This window comes from Phoenix dactylifera, chromosome 15 (genome assembly GCF_051530095.1).
Source record: "Phoenix dactylifera cultivar Ajwa chromosome 15, Ajwa_hap1_PhDact_Kaust_v1.1, whole genome shotgun sequence".
Classification (NCBI taxonomy): domain Eukaryota; kingdom Viridiplantae; phylum Streptophyta; class Magnoliopsida; order Arecales; family Arecaceae; genus Phoenix; species Phoenix dactylifera.
This window is the reverse complement of record NC_143204.1, coordinates 21,653,590-21,679,635: the sequence shown is the minus strand read 5'-3', so window position 1 is coordinate 21,679,635 and position 26,046 is coordinate 21,653,590. Positions and strand designations below refer to the sequence as shown.

The 26,046-nt window shown below is 38.6% G+C and overlaps 3 protein-coding genes and 1 non-coding gene across 4 annotated transcripts; 3 read left to right on the top strand and 1 right to left on the bottom strand.

Moving 5' to 3' along the window:
* The first annotated feature begins 250 nt into the window (after positions 1 to 250).
* LOC103716403 (uncharacterized) lies at positions 251 to 9,754 on the top strand. The gene is made up of 8 exons (XM_008804385.5): positions 251 to 393; positions 759 to 1,185; positions 4,457 to 4,528; positions 6,325 to 6,389; positions 6,574 to 6,730; positions 7,909 to 7,989; positions 8,091 to 8,180; positions 9,223 to 9,754. Exons 2-8 carry the CDS (start codon positions 898 to 900, stop codon positions 9,343 to 9,345), a joined length of 876 nt encoding a protein of 291 aa, XP_008802607.3. The 5' UTR covers positions 251 to 393; positions 759 to 897; the 3' UTR covers positions 9,346 to 9,754.
* Positions 9,755 to 17,128: 7,374 nt separating this feature from the next.
* Positions 17,129 to 17,229, top strand: LOC113463340 (U6 spliceosomal RNA). Its single transcript, XR_003387442.3, has one exon. It is a non-coding gene; the product is annotated as a U6 spliceosomal RNA (small nuclear RNA).
* A 2,944-nt stretch (positions 17,230 to 20,173) lies between these two features.
* On the top strand, positions 20,174 to 22,552 carry LOC103716404 (protein FEZ-like). The gene is made up of 3 exons (XM_026808208.4): positions 20,174 to 20,354; positions 21,234 to 21,535; positions 21,626 to 22,552. Exons 1-3 carry the CDS (start codon positions 20,174 to 20,176, stop codon positions 22,355 to 22,357), a joined length of 1,215 nt encoding a protein of 404 aa, XP_026664009.3. The 3' UTR covers positions 22,358 to 22,552.
* On the bottom strand, positions 20,280 to 26,024 carry OTP87 (pentatricopeptide (PPR) repeat-containing protein). The gene is made up of 2 exons (XM_088711660.2): positions 21,605 to 26,024; positions 20,280 to 21,511 (listed from the first exon to the last, which is right to left on the bottom strand). Exon 1 carries the CDS (start codon positions 25,939 to 25,941, stop codon positions 23,260 to 23,262), a length of 2,682 nt encoding a protein of 893 aa, XP_088567786.1. The 5' UTR covers positions 25,942 to 26,024; the 3' UTR covers positions 20,280 to 21,511; positions 21,605 to 23,259.
* Positions 26,025 to 26,046: the final 22 nt, after the last annotated feature.

Below are 26,046 nucleotides of genomic sequence, written 5' to 3'. Positions count from 1 at the left end.
TTATCTCTTTCATTTAACATCTCCAACCAAATAAAAAAATATTTTTTATTTTTTGTTAATATTTTTTTTCGAACTAAATGAGTCGAAACCGACATGCCATTACACTTTGAAGTATGGTGGTCTACGCGGCAAAACTTGACGGGAGGCGTCAGGGATGACTAACGACCGTTAGTCCAGTCGTCCAACCGTATATCCAGACGGACGTAACACGGACGTTACAGAACCTAGAGGCTCGGACTCTCCGAATCTCGGACGAACGTTACCGGACCTTGCATAAAACGGAGCTCCCCAGTCTCTCCGTCTTCTGAAATGAGAGAGGGATCAGAGATGCGATTTTGGGACTGACGTTCGCGTGAAGAGATTGTTTCTAGAGAAGAAGCCCTTCGATTTGGTGTAAGTTTTTCTGCGAATCGACCGTTTCATGGTCTAATTTGTGCCATTGGATTTTTCTAATGTTTGTGCACGATTTATTCGAAGTAGTTTTTAAATTTGATTAGAACTTTGGTTTTTGAATTTTGTGCTTAAAAACGTGCTGCCGTCCTTTTTTTTCGATTTATTCGAAGTAGTTTTTGAATTTGATTAGAACTTTTTCTTTTTTTTTTTTTTTTGGGAAAACTAGCGGTTTAGGGTTTTCCATTGAGTTTTTTCCCTTTTTACGAGACGACCGATGCTTATCATTCTTCTTTTTTCCCTGGAAAATGTCTTAGCTTTCTTTGAAGTCGAATACTTTACCTAGTTGGGGCCTTTTTCACCTGCAGGGAAAGTGTGTTAGGTTTTTGATACATAGGTTGGAGATTTTGAGCTTCAAGAAGGAATCTTTTGCGGTGAAAACATAGAAAAGAGGGAGTTTTGTCGTGAATTTTGCTGAATTTACATAACCCGAGATTTATTTTGGCAATGGGAGACCATCTTGTGTTGCATGTTGACCGTCTCATAGCGCCACAAACCATCGGAACAATACACCAAAAGGAGGGTTCAAGTTCTTCTGGAGAACCTGTACATGCTCCTTCTGTTCCTTCGCCTTTGCCGGTTGGGTCTAGAAAGGATAAGGAGGAGGAGGAGGAGGAACGCTTGGATGAAGATGATGAGGAGCCGCTTATTCAGATGGCAGAGTGTCGTATTTGCCAGGAGGAGGATCACATTAAAAATCTGGAGACCCCTTGTGCCTGCAGTGGCAGTCTAAAGGTCTTTATTCATGAAACCATTTTGTCTTGTTAGTTGAGTTATCAAGTTCATATGGACAAAGGTTGATGACGGTACATGAGTGCTTTTCAGCTGAATAATTATGTTATTGTTGGATAAATCATATGCATAATATGCTTGGTTGAATTTCGAAGTTATATTATTTTAAGTCATTGTTGTATTTTTCCGTAAACTCCTATGATGGTAGGTATAATTATTATAGCAGCCTTAAATTTATGGAGTCAAGGATCACCACCCTTATAATGTGCTTCATTTTGTTTTTCATGATTTGTTGCAGAATTCTCACTTGCGATGTATGAGTGCCTTTATCTCTTCTATACTCCCTCTGTGTGTGTGTGTGTGTGTGTGGAGAAGCTGGATTAAAGCCATCGATCAAAGGAGGATGTTTTACCATTTGTGGGTCTTGTCATGATATGTTATATAATTGGGTGTGCCATGGTTTTTTCCTGGTATTGGCGCCTTTGTCTCTTCTATACTCTCTCTCTCTCTCTCTGTGTGTGTGTTTGTGTGTGTGTGGAAGCTGGATTGAAGCCATTGATTAAAAGAGGATGCTTTACCATTTGTGGGTCTCGTCATGATATGTTATATAATTGGGTGTGCCATGGTTTTTTCTTGATATTGGAATTTGTAGCATATACTTCCATGTTTTCAAGTCCATGCTCTGATCCTTAATTTTTTTTTTCAATTGTCAAGAATGTCTGGTCAGTTACTATTGATGTTTAAGTAATGGTCTTCTTGTTATGACTCATGACCTGTTAGTTGTTTTAGTTAATTGTATGATGAATCTTGTAATTCAATACCCACTGCAACGTTTGAATTATTTTGCCTCTAAATTTACTATTCTTGGGCTGTCCTTGGTACGTTCCTCTTGTTTATTATGTTTTTTAGAAATATTCACACTACTTGTCCCCTGGTTATCAAACATAACCATGCACAGTGGCGCAATAATGCCAGTTATGCCATGTGGTGTATTTTTTACCCTATCTATGATTTTTGCTTGATATTTTTATGCTTTACTTCCTTTGTTCTGTTTTATTATATGATAAGAATGTTGTGCATTGTAGATGATACATGATCAAAATTCAATAGGAAAGGAATGTTAGAAGTGGCACAAGAAGGAACTAAAAAAGTTAGAAGTGGCACCGTTAGGAGGCAAGGTTTTCATATCAGTTAAGATATTTGTTTGTATTGATATCGGTGACCCTTTGGTGATATATATTTAGTCTTGAAATGCTATTTCATTTAATACAAACCAATATGTCTTGAGATGTCAGCTAATAAGATAGCAATCTATGATTCAAGATTTTTTTGTCTTTGCTTTATGACCTTTAATTTTTTTTTAAAATAATTAATATTCTAAATCAAGGGCTTGGTTTAGCTCTGCTGCGAAATGGAAACGCGGTTTCTGCTAGGGGCCCACCTCTCAAAAGTGTGGTTTAGGTTTTTTGCAAAGTGGAAACTTGGTCTACTAGAGGTCTGGCTTGAAAATGCATGGCTGACTTTGGGATTCATGTTTGGCATCATGTGCTCAGAAGAGGAATGAAAATTTACCAGAGTGCCATGTGAATCTCAAGGTCTGTGTCTTGCAGGCATTCCCACAACAGAAACTGAATTTGCTTTGCAGCAGACCCACACCACACCCCTAAATTATAACTTAAAATTTTAGATGATCCCGATTTTACTAAATTGGCCTTGATGTTACATCTCAGTCCTTGAATATGAACCAAATTTCACATTATCTCAGTTCTTCCTGTGGTTTCCCCCTGTATGATATTGGCTGAGATAAATTGAAATCCTGGTTCTTCTCAATGTGGATCACTCCCTGAGATGACCTAAACCTGAGGTTTTAATGCTCAGTTCTTGTTTTGGTTTGGGTCTCCCCCATAGAGTCTTGGTTTAAGCAGTTGAGTGGTTTCAGTAGTTTCCCTCCAAGTTTTGGAGTTTCAGTCAAAAAATCAGAAAAAAAATCAAAAAAAAAAAAGAAAAAAGAAAGGAAATCAAGACAAGCAATTTCAGATCATCTTGTTGTGTTATGAGTCATTTAATATCATAATTTATGAAGTTTGGATAGTTTTACTATATTGAAGCTTAATGCATTATTTAAAAGATATCTTCTCTCTCCAAATAGTTGCATTGTTACCTCTACAGGTTGCAATATTCTTCAAATTTAATATGCACACATCTTTATAGTTGACATCTTGCAATGTTTTTTTTCCTAAACAGACTACTTCCTGACAATCCTTAGCTATGCTGCAACCTTTCAAATCTGACATCGCATAAACATGTTGATAGCTGACGTCTTGATGGATAGAAGTCTAATTGAATAAGTATATAGTACTAAAATTATATAGAATAGTAAACACTGATTGTTAAAAAAACACATTACTTTTTTTTAAAAGCAATTTTGGTTGGTTTTGACCGTAACTGTCTGCAACTGGTTGAAACCGACCAAAACCAGCCAAAACTGGCTGAGATTGACTGAAACTGACACAAACAGAAAATTTTGGCCAGTTTCATATTGGTCTTGGCCGAAATCTGAACTTGAAAACCTTGCCTAAATCTCAGCATTTGGAAACTTTGGTAGGAGGATAAAGTGGCGACTGCTGTGTCATAGGTTATGGATTTCCTTAGCAAACAGGTAGGGCAGACCAAAGAAGGCTTGGACAGCTGTAGCGAAAATTGATATGAAATTTAAATCCTAAGAGAAGTATGGCTACTTAGAAAAAAGTTGTGTTTCCCTCATGTCGTATTAACATTTAGCCAGGATCATTACTTACTGGGCTGAAAATTCTCACTGCTTGAAAATTAAAAATCTTTAGCTTTAGCTTTTCGAAATATAGTTTTTTTTTTTTTAAATTTCATTACATGTTGATGGTAAGATGCTATAAGTTCTTTCCTTTGGTTCTATACCTTTGGCCATATATTCCTTGTACTAAACATGAGACTTAGATTCTCTTCTATGTATTGTAATTTTTTCTGTAGAAAATTTTCTTTTCTGTTGTAGCTATCTTTTTGTTCTGGAAATAAGTGCTTTTGCTAGGATTACTCGGGGCCTAAAACTCTACTGCTTGCTTTCTCATATCTTCTTAAATCGGGCTTTTTATTTAATTTACTGGTGTAGAATGTAAACTATATTTACGATTTCTCTCCAATGTCATTCATGGATTGGCAGAAACAACAATTTTTCTTTTAGTGTTCTTTTCTTAATGGTATATATGACATGGATGTTACTCTACAATTTTGTTGTATACAGTATGTTCATAGGGCATGTGTGCAGCACTGGTGCAATGAAAAAGGAGATATAACCTGTGAGATCTGCCATGAGGTGAGTCATAGATCTTACTGTAGTTTCTGAACATCCAACTTTAATTTGTGTGCTACCATTATGTCTATGAATGTTAAAAGAACATGAAGCGCTCTCTCTCTCTCTCTCTGCGTGTGTATGTGCGCGCGCGCGCGCATGTGTGTGTGTGTATCTGTCTGTCTCTGATAGTACGCAATGGCTCATGCCTTATGACTTCATGGAATGCGCATCCAATCATTTAATGCTTAAATTATTATTTTGGTGTCTCTACTGCATCTGTCTTTATCGCATGATGTAGAATTTGAATGCATTAAATCGTAATGTTTGGACACCGCAGGGAAGGTTACTGGAGGGGGTCGAGGGTTTACGGGTGAGCGATCTACTCACTATTGGAGGGGGGGAGTGGGATGAGGATAGGTTGAGGTAGGTGTTTGGTGTGCATCTGGCTGAGTCGGTGCGACTCCTTCCGGTGTCGGGGTGCGCCGGACTAGATGTCCGAGTCTGGTGGTTCTCCTGCAGGACCAGGGTTAGTGTAGGGGACGTCGCCCGGGTCCTGGAGCGGGATCATGACACCGGCCCGGATTGTGATTGGGTTTGGCAGTTTGGGCTACATCTGAGACTGGCCTTGTTCCTTTGGAAGGTAGTTTGGAACGGACTACCCACGAGAGATGTCCTGAGTAGACGGGGGAACATACCCCCACATTGTGCGTGGTGTGGGGATGACGAGACTGTCGACCACGTGTTTTTTCGGTGTGGATGGGCGAGGGGAACCTGGCAGCTATCCGAGTTCCCACAAGGGGTCTGGGGCAAGAGGGACCAGTTTCTGCAGGCCATCCGGAGATGGTCTAGTAGTTCCCAGTTATGTCATACGGCTTTCGGAGCGACCTGTATCGCCCACCAGATTTGGTTGGCTAGAAATGCTCGGACCTTCGGTGAACGCAATTTGTCTCCGCGGCTTGCGGTGGAGCGGGGCCGAGTACTGGCTGCGGAGTTCTTTCGGGTTATCCTGGTAGGCAGGCCTTTGATAACTCGGGATATCTGGAACTCTTATCATGCTCAGGTAGCGCCACGGATGGTGTTCTTCACCTGGAAGCCCCCATCCCCGAGCTTCCTTAAGGTCAATTTCGATGGATCGGTATTGGACGGAGGGTATAGAGGGGGCGCAGGTTTTGTGGTTGTTAGGGACTCGCGCTCGAGGGTGGTTGCGGCAAGCGGTTGTCAGCTGTCAGATACCACGGTTCCTAGAGCTGAGCTGCGTGTGGCTTGGGCGGGCATTCGCTATGCTTGCCGGGAATTGCAAGCCAGCTCTATCGTTTTGGAGGGTGACTCAGTCATAGTGATAGATTGGATCCAAGAGGTCCGAGTGGCCGGGGTGGGGATCACCCCCTACTTCGGGATATTTGGTCGATAAGCGGGGATGGGATGGCCTTTCAGGCTAAGCACGTTTTTCAGGAGGCCAACAATATTGCGGATTGGGTGGCTGCTTTTGCGGCCAACCACTCTGGCAGCACCCTGTGGACCCGGGGAGAGGAATTGCCTATGGCATTCCGTGATATTTTGTTTTTTGATTTTATTAGGTATGTTCAGACTCGGGTAGTCTGACTTGCCCGTCTTAGCAAAAAAAAAAGAAAAAAAAGGTTTCTGTATGATAATATTCTATATATATATATGTATATTTATATTTTAATTGCCTGCATTTTTGGAATGATATGGTATTTACTGTTTTGACCTCGGAATATACTAAAATACATACTGTGATAAAGCTGTGATATAAATTATTGAATAAATGCTGACAGTGTAGTATTCTTTTGATACAGCCATACAAGCCTGGGTACACTGCACCTCCCCAAGTCCACCCTGATGAGACAACTATTGACATCAGGCGAGTTTCTTCTATATGTATCATTGACCCACTCAAACGTTCTAAGAGAATTGTTTAACAGTTTTGAACAAGTCTTTGCTCTTGCTGTATCATGTTGATCATTTATCTGTACCATTTGGATCTGAATTTCAATTGTCATGTGTGAAACCTATTGTTCTTATGATTCATTTTGCTGGGGTTGCAGTGGAGGTTGGACCATCGGTAGTGCCCCACTGGATTTGCGTGACCCTCGGGTCCTTGCATTGGCAGCAGCACAGCACCACTTCCTTGAAGCCGAATATGATGAGTATGCTGCTACTAATGCTCGTGGTGCTGCATTCTGCCACTCTGCTGCTCTAATTGTAAGCCCTCATCAAGATACCAAATGATGCTTTTGTTTTGTGACGAAATACAGTTCTTAGGTTTTGATTCATCCATACTTTCATTAATTTTACTCAGATTCAATTAGTTTTCTACTTTCACTTATCTTTATTTTATGAATTAAAAGCAAAGGGAACTTTTTTCTCATTGCATAAAATGAAGATTTTTTCTTATTGACCCATGCGTCTTTTTTTTTTTGGTGGGTTGTGTGTGGGTTTTTTTTATTTTTTAGGGGGGGGGGGGTAGTTGGATCCATGTTACAGATTACAAACAACATGACCTGCATGCAGAAACCTTTGGCAGAACAAATTCGTGGGATTTTCTTATTGTCTAGCTTTTGGCTTCTCACAGAGTAAACTGGTAGCATAATCTTTAAATCCATAAAGACAATGTCATGCCTTTTCGATGGGTATTTTGTTTTCTGTTGATTTATCACAGGCCACAGCCTAAAAGATTTAAGCTACATTTTTTATTAAAATGATCTGTTCATAGAGTTCACTCTGTTCGAGAGTTGGTGACCAGTTAAATGATTTACTGTGGATCTCTAATATTCCTTTTAAGTTTAATTCAATACTTGTGCTGTAGAACTAGAATTTATTTCCTTATTAAAAAAACTCACTTTATTCTCTGCCAGATTTATTTACCTAGCCGCAACTGTTCTGAATCTAAACTCACTTCCCAATTTAACATCCCCCCCCCCTCCCCACCCAACCCTACACACAAAATATAAACTCCCTTTCTCCTCTGCCAAATTTGTTTACCCAGCTGCAACTGTTCCCAGGAAAAAAAGAAAGGAAAAACAAAGGAAAGAAGAGAAGGAAGGGCATTTACTAAATTGCAAGAAGCACTAGTTTCAAAATTAATTGCTCGCTTATATTTTGCTATTTATTTTCTAATTAGATCCATTTTTGCTTATAAATGTTTCTTTACTAAACGATCAAGTAACCTATCTTTGTGTCTCAAAGCTAGACATCTGATTTTATGAGTGGATATTTGAGATGTATGCACATACACATTGACTTTGTTAGGTGGCTTGCCCCATGCTTTCTCTTATTGGTTCTTCTGGATATCTTCTTTTAAGAATTGACATTCTCGTGAGATGTATGAAAAATTACTTATGTCTTTCGTACTAATCATTCTTTTTGTCATCATTTTGCAGTTAATGGCTCTTCTGCTGTTGAGGCATGCACTGACCATTACCAATGGTGATGAAGATGATGATGCTTCCACATTTTTTTCAGTAAGTTAAAATTTAAAGTGCACCCTTGTGGGATCTTTGTTTTCCAGTTTCCTTTTCATTCTCTCCAGGTCTTATGACATATTTTTTTAAATGATTAACAGCTTTTTCTACTGCGGGCTGCTGGATTTCTATTACCATGTTACATCATGGCCTGGGCCCTAACTATCTTGCAGCGTCGAAGGCAAAGGCAGGTTAGTGTATGCCTGGAGAAAATAAAACCATCATCTTATTTATAGCTTCCCCTTCATTCCTTGGCTCTGCTCCTTTTTCTACCATAAAATTGAAAACATATTAAATCATCTTTTTATGTCAATGATTCATGTATCGGAGATAAAAAAAGGGAAAAGGTTTATGACAGCTCAAGCTGGACAATACTAGACCTTGTTTCAGATAATCTGGGTTGTCTTTGAGGCCCAGGATTAACTCAGAATGATAAGGTCTCCAGAATTAAGATTATGGACTTGGAGCAGTTTTGAGTATTTATAGAGCTAAAATAGGCGTTCTCTGCCGGAAAAAAGAAGAGGTCCGGAATGGGTCAAAGGTCTGATTAGGGTCTTGTACTTGCATCCGTATTGGATCACGAAGTTATCATATGGTTTTTCACTTCATGTGTTCATTAAAAGATGTTGAGCATTAGTTAGTTTTAGATGATTTGGCAAAAGCTTATTAGAATTCTCTCATTTTGTCATTTGATTGCGAAAGTTCACATTTGAAATAATACTGATGGCAAAGTTGGGTTCATAGTTTGTCTAATTGATTTTCATGGTAATGACATTCAACTATCATGCTCATCCTGTTGTCTTTCTGGATGGAGAAAGTTATCCGGTGCTTGGATTTAATATCCATCCTTGAAATAATGTTTAGGGGAAGAGGGTGCCAACTGGCTGAGTTGGTATAGTCTCTTGTTTTGATACAAGTGACCTAGGTTCCATGCTGCCCTCGCCCCGATTTTCAGCCGGGCTTTCACTCATCCAAGTTCTCGGAAGAGAAATCAACAGAAAGTGATTTGATTGTGACACAGGTTACCTATGATACTTTGTTTTATCTTCATACTATTGAATATTATGATATTCTATGAAGTGATTTATACATTTATTGGGAAGAAATTTGTTTTGTTTTATGATATTCTATGAAGTGATTTATACATTTATCTTCACGCATATGAGTCTATCATCTTTTATTGCTGCTTGGAGAAATGCATCTGACTGTAAGTCGCCATCTCCAATTTATCAGGAAGCAGCTGCCATGGCAGCAACTGAAGTGGCACTCATACTGCAGTCAGGGCAAGCAAGAGGCCTGCAGTTCACCATAGCACCTGATTCGCCTGTCGCTCCCCAACAGGAGCCTCATCAATAGGGGTTGCCAACTTTCTTTACCATACAAGCTGGGTAATGGTTTGAGACAGGTTGCAGCGGTAGTAATTGTCACCCAATTTTCTGACGAGAAGAATACCTTTTTTTCTCTGCTATGAATCTCAAATTTCGCTTCTTAGATTTTGAAACTTTAAAGAATGTCCTGTAAATATATTTCAAATGTCAGTGAGTTTGTTTCAGATATGTCAATAAAGGAGAGAGAAGCGAAAAATGCATGTTTGTATATTGTCTTATTGTTATGATGTGAAGATATGCACAGCTCTGCTGAGGTGGGTAATGGTTACCAAGGAACAGCTGCTTTTCAAAGGCGGAGGTTTTATTTCGTTCTTTATTGGATGGTTAGATTTATCTTAAAGATCAAACAATACATCATATTATGTTACTGGATGAAACTTGGATTGTAGAATGTGGTTGCACTGCACAGAGCCAATATTTGTCAGCTTAGTTCTATTACATGACTAATTCCTAAAGAGCAGTTGTGTGGTATGAGACCCAGATATCTGAATGGTACTCTGCGGCATCAAATGCCAGCCATGGGGAAGGCCGCTTATTGAAATACAATTCATTCTGAACATGGGTAAGATCTTTTGCAAATCCAGTCGACCAATTTCTCAACTAATCTAGCCAGCTGATACAAGAAAAAGAGCAGATTCATGCACAAGAGAGTAGCGCGAGTCATGCTTCCACCTCCTCTGCAATGTTTCAAGCATTCCAAATCACTCGCCAGGAGATAAAGGGCATCAGGGGCCATCTGTTGGATTGGAAACTGAATGGTAATGAGGCCTGGATCTATCATTGCACCCTTTATGAACTTGCTCCAATTTCTGGTAGTTAATATTAGTTTTGGTTGGGGACTTAACCACATTCATGTCTCCGTTTTGTTTGGGGATGTCGAAATTTGAGTAGTATCTCCAAATATAGACATATTCTATTTGTTTTTGTTTTTTTTATAAATAAATAGGGCTGTTTGTAATGATGTGTTGCTAAGGTGTGAGGAAAATGTCCCAGAGATAAACATGTAATCTCGGGCATTAGACCGAGGAATGGATGTAACGAGGTTTGTTTATCTTTGGCTGAAATATCTATATTAACATGGAAGAGCTTTGGGCAATCCAGTTAAATGAAGAATAGTGTGAAGCTCAATCATTAGCTCTGGCTGCAGTGTGGTAGGATTAAAGCAAACCAAGATGGCAAATCCTAAGCCTACTATCTTCCGCTCGCTTGAAGGAGGACGTATTGATACTTGGTCATATCTTGGTGCACAGGATCGTCGTCGGTGGGCATTCGAGAATATTTTCATCAGTAGATAAAGATATCAGCGAGACACCCTAATCCTAAACTAATCCTATATAGCTTCGAGTTAGTCTCGGGAAACTTTCAAAAGTTAACCGACTTACTTGGGAGGAGACAGATTGAAGGCAGCATTGTGTTCCTACTGGTTGACCTGCAAATCATAAGAATTGCCTCTCCACTCTCTTCAGGACAACCGAGCAAAAATGAATGGATCCCACTGGCTTCAAGAATAAAGAGGAGATTAGCAATATGGCAAACTGAGTTCTCCATTAATTTATTGCTTATGACTCTTTCTCAATATTTGATCTTAATATACAAGCGACCAGCCTGGGTAATGAAGAAGATAGTTGGGTATAGAAGACCATGTTTATGATCCGGTGAAGAATCTATAAAATGGAAACAAGCTTGCAAAGCAAAGAAGAGGGGTGGTTCATGAATCAGTGACCCAAACACCAATCCTTATTTCCTAACTGGGGCTGGGGGTCCATCACCAGGGAAAAGGATCTTAGGAGGATCATTATTACCGTTGCTTAGCATAAGAAAACCTAAGCCCAGTGCCCCTTGGACGCTGCTGCATAAAAGAATGCCATATATGTGGAAGAATATAATAAATGCTCTTCAACTATCATGCAACAGAGTCAATTTCAAGTTGGGTAACGGTAGAGAGATCAATTTCTGGGGAGATTAGCTGCTTAGATGGTTGACTGCTTTGCCACACTTTCTCTGTCTTATATCAGTGTTGCAGGAAAAAGCAGGTAGCTTCAGTAAATTCGCAATGGAGCAAAAGTCGACACTCTTGTTGGCAACTTAAGATAACACAACCCCTAACTTGGAAGCCTGATAATGATACGAGGAAGCTTCTTGACAGGCTCTCCAGTATCAGTATAATAGCAAGAGCAGATGACGTTATGTTGAATGTCAACGCTGCAAGGGTTTCTCAACCGCACTATTGCATGAGCTTCTCAATGATGGAGGCCTTGGATGTCCCGCTGCACGACGGGTCGGATCTTCATTCTAAAACCCACAACAGTTCGCATGGATAATGGCAATTCCTGATCGGAACTTTACCAAATTATATATAAGCCTTCATGATGATGATGATTATAATGATAATAGGGAAGAAAGCATTGTGATTGATCAGAAGAAAGATTAATCATGTCACAAGCTATAACATATATGCTTTGATGTTCGTTTTCCATTTTTTAGTTAATTATTTTTCTCAGATTAAGAAAAAAATTGGTTTGTTAAATTTTGTCTTCGATACTTATTTTGTTTAATATATGGAGTACCCAGATTTACTTTATTATTTTTTTAATTTATTTAATTTGTATGTAAAAAATATTTTTACAAATTTATCCGCCATGTCTCGGCTCATGCACTGTCTAACTCTACCTGTCCCACCTAAGACGGGTATGGATATATAGTTCTCAGTTGCAAGGTGGGTGAGGGTAATGACCTATCCACCCATACCTGCTTCATTGCCATCTCTAAAGTCCTTTCATAATTAAAGAAGACTTATACAGAAATTATTGAACAAGCAATCAAAGCCACTGATAAAATGTAGTTCCTGTGTCTGATGAGCTAATGGGTTGAAATGCAACTAGTAGATCCGCTGTGCGAGTACTGCAAGAGGCCCAGGCTTAAGATTTGGGCACTGGAATCGAGGTGCAGGTGGTTGAGCTATGTGTGCTTACTGCAAGCGGTCTGGACTGATTGAAGGCACTGATAAATTACTCTACCAGTTTGATGAGTTGATAGGCTGAAGTGCAACTGCAGTTGGGCTGGACTTAGGATTTGGAGATTGGAATCTGCTGAAGGTGAAACATGGGTTGGCTGCACTCGCAATATTGTTGCAACCAAAAGAGTGTTTCTTCTGTGTCTGACCCTTGATATTAAGAAATAAGCACTTTCAAGCATCTCCGTTAGGTATTTCTGATAGTCTAAAGCCTAAACGTAATAAACATTGATGCTGCACTTTGTTCCCTGAATGATTATTAAAGTTGGTCTCCACAAATATGACTATTCTAACGTCATATGGTTCGATCATGGCCTCTTACCTGCTGTCATTCAAGCATAGATTTATCATTGGGAATGACACTGGTGAAACCATTCGACAGAGTAGCAAGGCATCAATTTTTCATTGGAAATTACATTGGAAGAAGTTATTTCGCAGATGGCTTGTGCCTACCTGGCTGGTTGTCTCTTTTGGGATAAGATGATTGCTTTAGATATCACAAATAAGTTATACAGGCTTATCCTATCCACATTGCATCACTGGCATAACACCAATTGGCAACTTTGCAACCTCAAGAAAGTCACATCCTTCTTAATTATGTTCTCCGGTTCCATTACTTTAAGTCATTTTGGTCGTGTGTGTTCTAAGGAAGGATGTGTTGCATTTGGCCTCATGGTCCTATCAGTGCCTATAATAAACTGCTTATGGTTTTCATCGCCAGCTGAAAATAACTGCTGGAAGACTGCAAATTTTAAAGGGAGAAATGCATGTATTCTTATTATGAAAGTTAAGGTGGTTGTCATAGCTCGCACTTTTAAAGTTCATTAATAAAATGCTATCAGTATCATCCACATAAGAACCAAAGCTTATCATCTAGCGCAGCTGTTGCATGTACCGCCACGGTAAGTATGAAGATGAGAGGCACTGAACCATTACAATCACCTGCGTTAGCCTTATCAACATTTGATGTGGAGCAAGGTTATATCACCTGATTGTAAAATATTCTTACAAAACGTTCAATTCCTTGAGGTGTTGTCATTGTTCATTTTCTGAAAATTGACTGGCGATCTGGATGGCTTTGAAAACCAGTTAACATATGCTTCTTTTCCTTTTCGTTCTGAGTCTCCAAGGTCTATAGATTGTTATTTGTGCCTTAAAAAAAAAAAAGACTTGGGCTACCATCTTGGAGTGTTATCCAGATCATCCCATCTCTCCTTTTAATGAGGGAATTTTGCAAATGTGCTCTTGAGAATTTTCAGACCATATGTAAATTCGAAATTTGATATCAGCATACTAATCATGCAAAATTTTAGAAGTGTGCATATTGTGCTCTTCTTTTGTCATCCTATAAGAAACCTGTCCAACGTTGGGTCAAAAGTTAAACCAAGGGGCAACTGAACTATTTGGCTTCTGTTCTCCTCCTTGGCAATTTGCAGTGGAATTGTGTGAAATCATGCAATGACATGGGTTGACATGCAAATATGGAGAGTGGTGTCTCTGTGTAAAAATGACAGAATTCAAAGATGTATAAGAAATAAAACTCTTTTGATTTATTATTATTATTTTTAATTCTTATGTTCCAAATGGGCTTATTAAAAAAAAGGAAAAAATAGTAAGGAGATAAGATACCCACAGGCTGACTAGCTAGCTAACAAGAAGCAGATGTCGCTTTTGAATTAAATTTTGGAACCATTTGTTCCAATGAAGTTTAACTTCTCATCAGCAGAACGGCTAGTTTCCCAACTAATTATGTTAGGAGAGCAAAGTCCATGCTCCAAAATGGCGGCTACGTGGCTGTTCATCTCCAGTATCTTTTAATTAATATACTCGGCAGCATATATATAAATCCATATATATATCTAATCAAGCTTAGAGTTTTTATTTTTTTTTTGTTTGTTTTTGCAGTTAACTGAGTTCAGGCCCCATCTTTATCATCGTTCTCATTCATATATCTCAAAAAAAAAAAAAAAATCTTAATATTTAGTAGTATTTTATAATCATAAAAGATGCCTTTTCAACCCCTTATCTATGTTTATATTCAATTGAAACAATGCTTTGGTTTGTAGGTTATCATGGAAGTGATAAGATGGCAACGAGGTTTCATATAGAACTATCATTTAATAAAACGTGGTGCTGGTTTTTAAATCGACCCAAGGGATAAGCTTGAGTGAATTGGAAGCATTCATGCATTAAGTCTTGGCGTTCAGGGGAGTTAACGAGACATAAGAGGAACTATAAAATTATGAATATATTTTCTTTCCCAATACAGTTGCTAGAAGATAGTGAAATTTGGTTCCTGCATCAGAGACGTGTCTGTTTTTGCTCGCATTAAGTACTGAAAGTTGGAAACTTCACCATCACAATTCACAACTCCAAGTAGACGGAAAGTACAAAAGAATTCATAGACTGAAAACTTTCATGCGCACATTGCAGTGCCCCAATGCCCATATTGCAGAACCATATGCATACAGTCATATGCCATCCATTTCTCAAGTATCACATTTAGTGTATAGTAATATCTAATGATATCGTTTTCCCATGGAAAGCTTCTTCAATCAACTATAACTTTGCAAATAATTTTCCCCTAATATAAGATTACCATTATGATAAGAAGCAAATTTTTTCCTTGGAAAGAGAAAATGGCTTGTTGTGAGTCATATATCTATTTAGAAGCCAATCGAGAAGCATCACACACTGGTGATGCTTGAGACGTTTCACACTAAAAGTTCATTTTTCGAAATTGAAACAAATAATTTGAAGTTGGGCTGCCATTATCCAATTAATATATCAAATAAATATGTTTCATGGAGAGGCAAAATGGGGACCGACAAAATATTTAGCTTTTTTTTTGCACAAAATGGCTATCCCAAGGCTTAGATCCATGCTGGCCCAGTTCTTTACCATGCACCAAGTAATGGCTCCTTGGCATCTTTAACAAATAAAAAAAAATTTATAGCATCACTAACTATGTTGCTCATTTAACACATTACCAGGAGGCAATTTGAACTCCTACAACTTTCCAGCAGAGGGCAAAAAAGGCAATTGCATGCTAACCTAAATCAGTATAATAAATTCATTTCCAATGTACTTCCGAACCCTTTAGATGTAAGTTTTCTATCTATTAAAAAAACTATACAGCTAAATTATCCAATATGTTCAAGCTCATGAGTCATGACTAGGTGACTCTCTTGCACAAGAAGTAGGAAAATATTCAGGTGCTTTCTCTATCTCTTCTTAAACTAACACTAGGTCTGCCATAATTATTTGTTACTTTTGCTCAACTTTGATAAAAGGGAAGACAATTTTGGTGTAACTAGTCTGGCAACTACCTAAAATTACAATATCCATTCAAGCAATAGCTTGTTTCATTTAAGTTCAGCAAGAAGGTACACTTTGAACAGATGACAAAACTCTTGCACCCCCCCCCCCCCTAAAAAAAAAAAAAAAATTCCACAAGCAAAAGGTCATTACATTTCTCAAAATAAAAAAAAAACTATTACTATGTATTTTGTGAAGCCCACATGAAATTATAGTACGTGTAACCTGCCGAGGTTTCCAATAACATTTCATGAGTCAATGCAAACGACAACGTCTGGTCCTAAATTGTATGTCCTAGTTTTTTAAAATTCTAATCCGGATTTAAACAATTCATTTATCGGGAAACTAAATTAGAACTAATAATAAACTAATCAAGGGATCAAACACAAAGTAAAAAGAAATAAATGTGGAGTTGCTGCATTGGAAACATGGCGTCTTTGAGCGGGATTCGTGTTCACCTACCAAGGAAGGAGAAGCTTGGGTTTGAAGGGTTTGACCCATTTTTCATCTTGGGTTGCTCGCTTGGGTTGGGTTCGGGGTGCAACCCAAGGTCAAGGAAAAGAGTAGAAGGGTTCAATAGAGACTTGGGGTCCCAAAGGGGCTATGTGACCCCCCAAACTATCCTCCTCACATTAATTAGATGGTTCTGCACCTGTTCGCAGTCTGGCAGACATGGTTAGCAAACTTTGGCCATGGAAACTGCTTTAAATAATGAGATGTGGGTCCTTCTCAGCCCCCTCTTTCCTCTGAATTTTGCTCAGATGCCCATAACTTTGATTAAGTCAGCATACCAAAACACACACACACACACACACACACACACACACACAATCACCTAAGCTTCTCTTCCTATCAATACCTATATTTTTGCTAATGACCAAAGTGCACTTGTCCAACTTTTATGGCCCCAAAATACCCTAGTTGTCCAATGTGAAGTCTATTGGACTAGACAAATAGCATGGCATAAGCACATATGCTTAGAGTTAATAGTGTAACAAGACTGGTAAGTGAACTATTTAGTATGCTGAATGATGGCAAATCGGATCGCCGTTCATATTAAAAATATCTACTATATTTACCCAACGAATTGTAAATTTGATGTCAAATCCTTTAAGAACGGCCACTATAGTATTCTTAGCTAGAAATATTTTAGGCAAGAAAGGAACTATCATGAAACCCTAGAAGGCAAATCTGCAAGTCGGTTTGCCTATTGGCATTTTTTAGTCTCAATAGCTCACATATAAGTCATGTGGAGCATTAGTTAGTTGTTTAAATTTACCGACTGGCTTAACCTTCTGAAGGAGCTTAAATGATATTCACAGAAAAAAGAATTCTATGATAAGAAGGATACGAGCAACATTCTATTAAATTATGCAATGTTATTTAGTATTTTTTTTTTGTTTGCATTCAGAAAAGAAAGGTCCTTGTAGAGGCATCTGATAAAATTAGAATGATTCAAAGAAGATTATCATGGCCCTGTGAAGGGATGGCATGTATATAATAGAAATGGTTCAAATTTTTATCCACATCTATAGAGAATTTAGTAATTAGGTTGCTTCTTATGTGCCTAATCATTCTGATAGCATTTTTCGAGACTGCTACTCAACCCTATTGCAGCTTGATGACATATTGTTAGCTGATTCCATGGATATGTGTTCACTAGGGTGGCTCGTTACATCCATCTCAAACAAATAAAATAAACTATGAAAAAAAAGTCATTTAGTAGTTGGCCACCTTAAATTCTATATTAAACTCAAAGTAAGGTCCTATTTGGCAGAGCTGTTGGCAGTAGAGCTTTTTGAAGTAAAACTTTTATAAAATATTATTTGTTGTTTGATAACTGTATTTCTAAAGTATTATGGAACTTTAATATGTATTTGATAAACAAACTGAGAAAGTACTTTGGTATGACAAAATGACGATAAAGGATATTACATAGTATTACACAATAGAGCATAATAAAATATAATATATTAATACATAAATATATAATATAGGATAATGTTACTGTAATGTAATATAATATTATTATAATATAGTAATATAATATTGTATACTATAGCATAATAATATAACATAATTTGATATTATATAACATAACATATCAATTTATTATGATATAATGTAATATAATATAATATTTATAGTATAATACAATAATAAAGATATAAAATATTATAATTAATATCATTATATATTAATATATATAAAATGATATTTTCTGTAATTATAATATTTTATTATGGGTATTTTGGCCCAAAAAAATTATAAATCAATCAACTAAAAGTGCTTTTCCATAGAAGCTCCATTTTGAAGCTTCTCCCAAGAAGCTGTTTTAGCTTTCTGGTTCTCGATTTTTTTACCAACACCCCTATTTCATCTAAAAGTATTTTTGATGGGTCAGAAAGTGCTTTCAGGCCTACCAAAGACTCTGTCAAACAGGGCTTAAGCCTTTTTTGGGATACATAGACGAAAGCCACGAATCAATGGCTCAATGCTGAGATGATGCTGTACATACGTCATCATTCAAGGCATGATATGGTTGTTCCAATGACTGCCTTGGCCATTTTTTTAGACCCTAAGAAATGTATTGCTGCCATTCTAAAATTCTTTGTTGGAAGAAAGCTGCGGACCAAGTTGCATAAATCCTACATTTTTTAAATACATATCTTGATTGCCAACCAAAGGGTTCCCCTACCTATCCACACATATAAACCAAGACTCATTTGCGACGCACATATGCAATCAAATATGTCATTCTCAAAAACACCGTTAGTTAACGAACAAAGTTTCTGAAGCCAATAGCAGTAAATTGGACGCCAGGGTGATGGCTACAGGGGAAATCACTATCCATCCCCTCACACATCGTCAATCAAGCTCAGACAGCTGGGCTGTCACTATTCTAACGGTATTCTAGATAATTTGGAAATTAATCCTCTTGACATCAACCTCTTGGCTTCAAAGAGCTACGACTCATAGCAAAAGTATTCTCCAAATTATTAAATATTCTTACTTTATTCATGAATTTTGAGGACGCTTTGTCCTTAAACTATCCTGATCAGTTTCCATCCCTCATTGCTGATTATTGAAGTGCTTTGCTTTTGCAACAAACTCGAAATGTATCTATCAGGCTTCCCAAAAAAAAAAATTATCCATAGAAGTTTACAAATTACTAAAAAATTATCCATAGCTCGTGGAATAAATACCATAGAATACAAACTAGTGATGTGATTTGCTGTTGCTGTTGGTAGAGTTTTTCCTAGAATCTATTTTGCTGGCTTCTTTCATGCTTGTTATTATGGAAATTAATACATAATATTAATAACCTTGTGGTCTTTATTTTTGAATTTTTTTAATTTATTATTTTTTTTTGATGAAGAGAGAGGCAAAGCCATCCAATCTTTATTAAAAAAAGAGAGTTTACAGAAATTATTTATATTTTTTTTTCATCGTCCTCCTTGAACTTTTAAGAACAGTTGGAGTTCTGAGACTTTGCCGGCCAAATTGTTCCCAAACTGAACCTGCGGCCGTGCTGTAGACGCCCGCATGACACCAAAATCCCAGGGGCAAATTAGTCATTATGTCATGAATTTCACTTCCAGTATTGATTAAAAAAAATTTAATAGTGAAAGTATCTCCATAAGATCCCAAAATATACATTGACAAGCAGAGGGTATGTATCTGAAAGGGAATAAAAATTGTTATGGCATGGGATTTTTGGATCAGGGAAGACACAGGAATATATAGAGATCCATATAGAAAAGGGGATATCAGAAGAATTTTTCAGACTCTTGGGATTGAAATATATATATAACTACTTGAAGCTTTCTAATGTGTTGGGAAGCGTTCAGCCCCCATGCACACAAAAATAATAAAACCAAGACTATCAAAATGGACCTGCCTAGAAGCTAGACTTCTCTTGATTTGCTTAAAAGATGATATGAACTACATGAATTTAATATTATAAGTCTGAAAAGAAAATGGATTGATTATGCCCATATGCTGCAAAATTCTCAGTCCTTTTCGAGATCCCCTTCCTCTGGATTAAACTAGTCTAATGGATTGACGGAGGGAGTGAAAGAGACTTTTATTCAAAATAACAAAAATATTGTTCTGACTCGGGCTTCTTGGTTTTCTTTATAAGCAGCTGGATTATGTTTATAGCAGCACTGGTTAAGCTTCTTCCTCCACCAACGCCGAGCGCCCAAAAGATAAGCCAGACATTCATAGAGAAACTTTTCAGAAGCACAGGAACTTTTCATGCAGTTCATGACACAGTTCTTCTTAGACACAGCTTTTCTTATTGTTTGTAGTTCTTGAGGTTTCCATTAGTGGTTCTTGAGGTTTCCACTTAGGACCCTTGAGTGCTTCTGTTTGAAGAGTTAGCAAAACGTCTGTAGCATCTCTCTTCTTCTCCTGGTGTTTGCTACCATCTTACTGTGATCAAAGAGGAGGCTGAAGAGTTATGGATGAGAGAAGTGATATGGACAAGGGAGATGAAGTGATGATGCCAGGTTTTCGATTTCATCCTACCGATGAAGAGCTAGTGGGTTTCTATTTGAAGAGAAAAATTCAGCAAAAACCTCTCTCCATTGAGCTTATCAGACAACTGGATATCTACAAGTATGATCCATGGGATCTTCCAAGTAAGCAACCACCTACCTGAACCATTCCTCAATGCTTTTTTATAGTGGAAAGAAAGCTTCTCCAACCTTTTAATATCTTATTATCTCTTCGTTCTCTTTCTCATTATATTCTGGTTTTCCACTGCTTTCAGCTCTTTTTTCCGGTTGCTAGCAGCTAAATCCACTTCCTTTTATATTATCCCCCTTGTATGTCTTCTTCATGCCTTATGCTGTAACCACCAAGCAGTAGAAGATTTCTCGTTTCTGTTTTGCCATCGGTACCGGTCTTCAACTTCGGTTTCTAGTGTTTTTCTCCCTCAGGAAAAAAGAAAAAGGTTCTCTAGGGTTTTTCATAACTTTGCAGATGCTTCCTTTTTAAGAAGTTCAGTTCTCAAGTTCCAAGAAGTTTTCTATCCTCTCATTTGTTGGCTTCATCTTTCAAAATTTTCCAGTTCCTCAGAAATGTGCTCCCCTCTGTTTAGAAGTTAGCAATAGCAAAGTTAAGTGTAGGGTTGCATGTCATCTCTTTATCCAGTGTTGTTTCCGGTCACTGTGGTTTAGATGCAACCTCTTTAGAAGCATGCCATGAGTCAAGTTTTGGTGCCAGAATTATAGTATTAGCGTCTCTTTTCCTCGGACAGGTTTAAAGAACTATCTCAATCATAAAACCATCTCCCCCTCCACACCCAAACCCCTAACCATTTTTCAGACTTTAAGATAATAACTCAAGGTTTTAAGTATAGGCTTCACCAATAATATGTGGCAAAGAGAAACAGCTCTTCCATATTAGTCAGTTTTGCATATTTTCCCCTTCCTGTTCTTGAAGGACAGGAGGGAAGGTTTTTCCTTCTACACTATTTCCACTGAAACACATCTCTTTTATGTCTTCTTACCGAGAAGAGCTGGCAGCTACCGGGGAGAAGGAATGGTACTTCTACTGCCCGAGGGACCGGAAATATAGGAACAGTGACAGGCCGAACAGAGTGACAGGAGCTGGATTTTGGAAGGCCACAGGAACAGACAGGCCTATCTGCTCCTCAGATGGAACCAAATGCATAGGCCTGAAGAAGTCTCTCGTCTTCTACAGGGGCAGAGCTGCCAAAGGAATCAAAACTGATTGGATGATGCACGAGTTCAGACTGCCTTCCCCTTCGAATCCATCAATGCCCAAAAGGCCTCTGGACAAACATATTCCAGCCAATGTAAGGAGTTCATTGAATCTTCTTCTACTAAATAAAAGAAAAATACTTTCTTTTCTGAAATAAGCTGACCCTGCTTGGTGTCATAAACAGGACTCATGGGCAATTTGCAGGATCTTTCAGAAGACTAATTCCATGGCACAGAAAGCACTGTCTCATTCTTGGGTATCTCCATTGCCTGAGACCAATGAACAAGATGTGTTCTCTGTTTCTCGGAGCGCACATGGAATTCCATTTGCTTCAGAGAACATGTCATGCATGGCTCAAGTGGGGTCTGCCATCCAGTTTGGCTGTAACAAAAGCATTCAGCAGCAGGCCTGTACTACGAGTTACTCTCCTTTGGATATTACCTCCTATAAGCCCATAGACCTGAGCAGCTGCAAACCATCAAATCTCCTTCCCGTTTCAAGTGCAGAGATACCCAAAAGCTTCATGTTCTCACCAGATGAAATGTCAATGCTATCCAAGTGCACAGTGGATGCGGCCTCGATGCTTTTTAACTCATCCCCCACAATAATTGGTGATGTTGAGGAAACCTCTGCAAGCATAGATTTTGAAGAGTTGCAGCAGTGTGGATTCACTGTTGGTTTACCATTGGAGATGAGCACTAGCTTGGGAAGTGGGGAAGAAGACATATCTGCAAAGAAGCCTGCAAATACATGTAATGTTAACAACAATCAGTGGGGAGCTGTGAAGACTGTCAACTTTCCCTTCAGTCTGCAATCAAATCTTTCTGATGAGTGGAAATCCAACATGCCATGGGATTCTCCACAATGCCCCATTGAGATGTCAACGAGTTACTCCATAAACAGATGCTATACCTAATTAGGTGCAGCATAAAGCAAGTCACCTTCGTCTGTTAGCATTACTGTTAGCATGAAGAAAATCAAGATCTCATTCAGTGATATGTATATCTTCAAAGACATGTCTGTTAACAGCAAAGCTAACAGGATGAAAAGAAAGCTTTGGCTAGATTAAGTCTTCAAACAATTATATTAATGTTTGTACTTTTGAAACTGATATTGTTTTCATAATCATTACTGCATTTTGATAAACCAGTTGCCGATACCACCAGATAATAGAGTGACACATCGGCAGCCTAACCAAAAGTTTTCAATCACTATATAATTTCATTTCGTTTTTTTGTCAAAAAATCTTGATGCCTTTCACATGTAGAATAAATGGCTTCATACAACCTTTAATACAAGAATAGAGTTTGAGGCCCGTGCCACTTGAGGTACAAGGTCAAAGATTGAGAGCTGTCAAACAAGCACATAAATTAAATGACTGAGCCTAGATGATGGCATAAAGTGCCAAGTCCACATGACGTTTCATTTGGATGAAATCATGGCATGATCCGGTTGCTTCAATCTCACCTCACAATTTAAAATAATTGCTCTACGCTTCTTCTTTGAAAGTAAATCATGAAAACCTTTATTTGCAAAATCCCTGACATATTGTTAGCTCAGCAGCAAAGAACCCTCTGTTATATTTTAATCATAATATAAATGCCAAATTCCTTGCTCTTTTTGTTCCATGGCTCCCAGTAACTTTAAGCACGCAAGTCTCATTCATACTCTGCCCTCTTCCACAGAAAGTTAAATATTTCCATATACAACTCGGCAAAGAATGGCTAGGATAGACAGATATCTATTTTAAGGACTGCAGTCAACTGGAAGATGAGTATAATTTTTCAGACACACAGATTAAAAGGAATCCTTAATCTTTCATATTATACTCCATCCAGGTTCCTTCTTTATGCCTCCTCCTTTCATTGAACATCTAATCCTCAGAACTTCTTCCCACTCTCCCATATCTGCAGAAATGTTTGACAGAGAGATATGAGTCCCAGAGTCATGAGGCACTAGCTCAAGAACCTTCTCTGCTGCTAACCTTCCCAGCTCAACATCACCATGAACTCTACAAGCACCAAGCAGTGTGCTCCACACCAGAGAATTTGGTTCTATTGGCATCCTCTGAATGAAATTTATAGCCTCTTTAAGTCTTCCAGCTCGACCAAGTATATCAACCATGCAGGCATAGTGATGAACTCCTGGTTCAATCCCGTAATCAGTGCTCATAGAATTGAAATAGTAAAATCCTTCTTCCAGTAAACCATTATGGCTACAGGCTGATAAAACACTAACTAATGTCACAGCATCAGGTTCTATTCCTTGTTTCTTCATCAGCTCAAAGATTTTCAGAGATTCTAAACCATTTCCATGCTGAGCATATCCATCAATTATAGCTGTCCATGTGACTAAATCAGGGTTTTCTATGTCATCAAATGCTGTACGAGAATCATAAATGTTGCCACATTTTGAGTACATTGTCACTAATGCACTACTCACTGAAAGATGAGAAATTATGCCTGATTTGATTGCGTGGGCATGTAATTGCCTACCCAAACCCAGCCTTGATATGTTTGCACATACCCCAAGAACTGATGAGCATATAAAATGGTCCATTTCAAAACCGGCAAGCAACATATACTGGAACTGTGATAGTGCCTCATCATGATAACCATTCGCAGCATATCCTGAGACCAAGGATGACCATGTGACCTCATCCTTCCTAGAAAATCCATCAAAGACTCTTCTTGCAGCTACTAGAGTTTGGCATTTGGAATACATTGACACAAGAGCATTACTGATAAGAGTACCAGCCCCAAGTCCAACACGAATAGCATGCCCATGAATTTCCTTCCCTTTCATCAAGTCACAGTGACCATTGCAAGCTGTAAGAACAGAAGCTAAAGTCATTTCATCAGGTTTGATATCTTCAAGCAACATATCACTGAATAACTGAAAAGCCTGATCCGTATGACCATGCCCTGCAAATCCAGAAATCATCGATGACCATGAAACTCTATCCCTTTCCTGCATATGTTTGAAGAATTCATAACTATCTTTGATGTTACCACATTTGGAGTACATGGTGAAGAGTGCACTACCCACAAGAACATCAAGCACCAACCCAGATTTTATGACATAAGAATGTAATTGTCTCGCAAAATCTATACAGTCAACAATGCTAAGAACAGCAGAGCTGCATTTCTTATCAGGTTTTAAACCTTCACAAAGCATCCTCTGAAAGAGTTCAATTGATCTACTAAAATCCTGGTCCTGAGCAAGGCCAGAGATCATAGCTGACCAAGTATCTGGACTTTTGAGTATACCTGTCTCCTTAAATACTTTTTCAGACAATTCAATATACCCAATTTTCGCATAGGTGCTGACCAAAGAATCTTTGACCACGGAATCCATATACAGCCCATTCTTCATAGTCAGGCAATGGATTTGGGTTGTCTCTTTGGCCATCAGAGTCTTAGCACAGGCAAGGAGAACACTGGTTAGAGTAAACTTGTTTATTGCCACACCAGCTTGTATCATTTCCTTGAAAAATATCACACCGTCAATAGCCTCATCCTTCTGAACAAAACCAGAAATAACGGCAGTCCAAGAAACCACATTGCGAACTGGCATGCGTGCGAATTCCTTCACTGCAGCATCCATATCACCGCACTTCGCATAAAGATCAACAATAGCAGTTCCAACAAAGACGTCATCTCCAGAATCACATTTAATGACCCATGCATGTATCCCTCTACCCACCTCTAGTTCTGCAGCCGCAGCACAAGCAGATAAAACACTTGAGAAAGTAAAACAATTTGGCATACAAAACCCATCCACCATCTGACCGAAAAGGTCCAGGGCAATCAAACTCTCCTCATTTCGAACTGCGCCAGCAATGATAGCATTCCAACAAACCACATTCGAGCTGGTATTCTCGGCGAACACTCTTAAAGCAGCATCAAAACTATTACTTTTGGAAAACAAATCTATCAGCCCGGTACAAACATAGCCATTAGAGAAGAACCCATTCTTCAAGACAAGTGAGTGCATCTGCTCACCATATTCAAGGTTTTGGGATGCAGCGCAAGCGAAGAGCACGTTACCATAAGTGAACTGATTCGGCTTGAAACCTAACGAGCGCATGTCCCTGAAAGTTCTAAGAGATTCTTCAAACCGAGAAATCTGATTGTAGCTCTGTATCATAAGATTCCATGAGATGACATTTGGGTTCGGGATTTCGCCGAGCACTTGAAGCGCATCGAACACGGAACCAGACTTGCCGCGGGCGTCAGCAAGGAGGTTGGCAGCAGAGGTGTCTGAATGGAAGAGCAGTGGTTTTGTGATGTGGGAATTGGTAGTTTTGGTTCCTGATAGTGATTTAGTCTGTCTTTGGTGATGGCCATTGGTGGGATAAGCAGGAGGGATGAGAACAAGGTTTCTCCTGAAACCAAGGTGAGGATTTGGTGAGTTTTTTGTAATGAAAAGGGAAGATAGGAGCTGAGAGTGGGGGTTCGGAATGGAGGATTGGGAGGCACCACGGCGGAGAGATTTCATTGCATGTCCGTCACTGCATGGCGGATGCAATTGGTTTGAGAGCCGCAAGGAGCTGGTCGGAACAAAAAAAACTATATCTTAATATTATAATTATGCTGGTTTCCA

Coding starts and splice junctions, on each gene's coding strand:
- LOC103716403 (XM_008804385.5), top strand. CDS start 898: ATGGGAGACCATCTTGTGTTGCATGTTGACCGTCTCATAGCGCCACAA. Junction 1,186..4,456: donor CCTGCAGTGGCAGTCTAAAG/GTCTTTATTCAT, acceptor TGTTGTATACAG/TATGTTCATAGGGCATGTGT. Junction 6,390..6,573: donor GAGACAACTATTGACATCAG/GCGAGTTTCTTC, acceptor CTGGGGTTGCAG/TGGAGGTTGGACCATCGGTA.
- LOC103716404 (XM_026808208.4), top strand. CDS start 20,174: ATGGATGAGAGAAGTGATATGGACAAGGGAGATGAAGTGATGATGCCA. Junction 20,355..21,233: donor TGATCCATGGGATCTTCCAA/GTAAGCAACCAC, acceptor CTTACCGAGAAG/AGCTGGCAGCTACCGGGGAG. Junction 21,536..21,625: donor ACAAACATATTCCAGCCAAT/GTAAGGAGTTCA, acceptor TGTCATAAACAG/GACTCATGGGCAATTTGCAG.
- OTP87 (XM_088711660.2), bottom strand. CDS start 25,941: ATGAAATCTCTCCGCCGTGGTGCCTCCCAATCCTCCATTCCGAACCCC.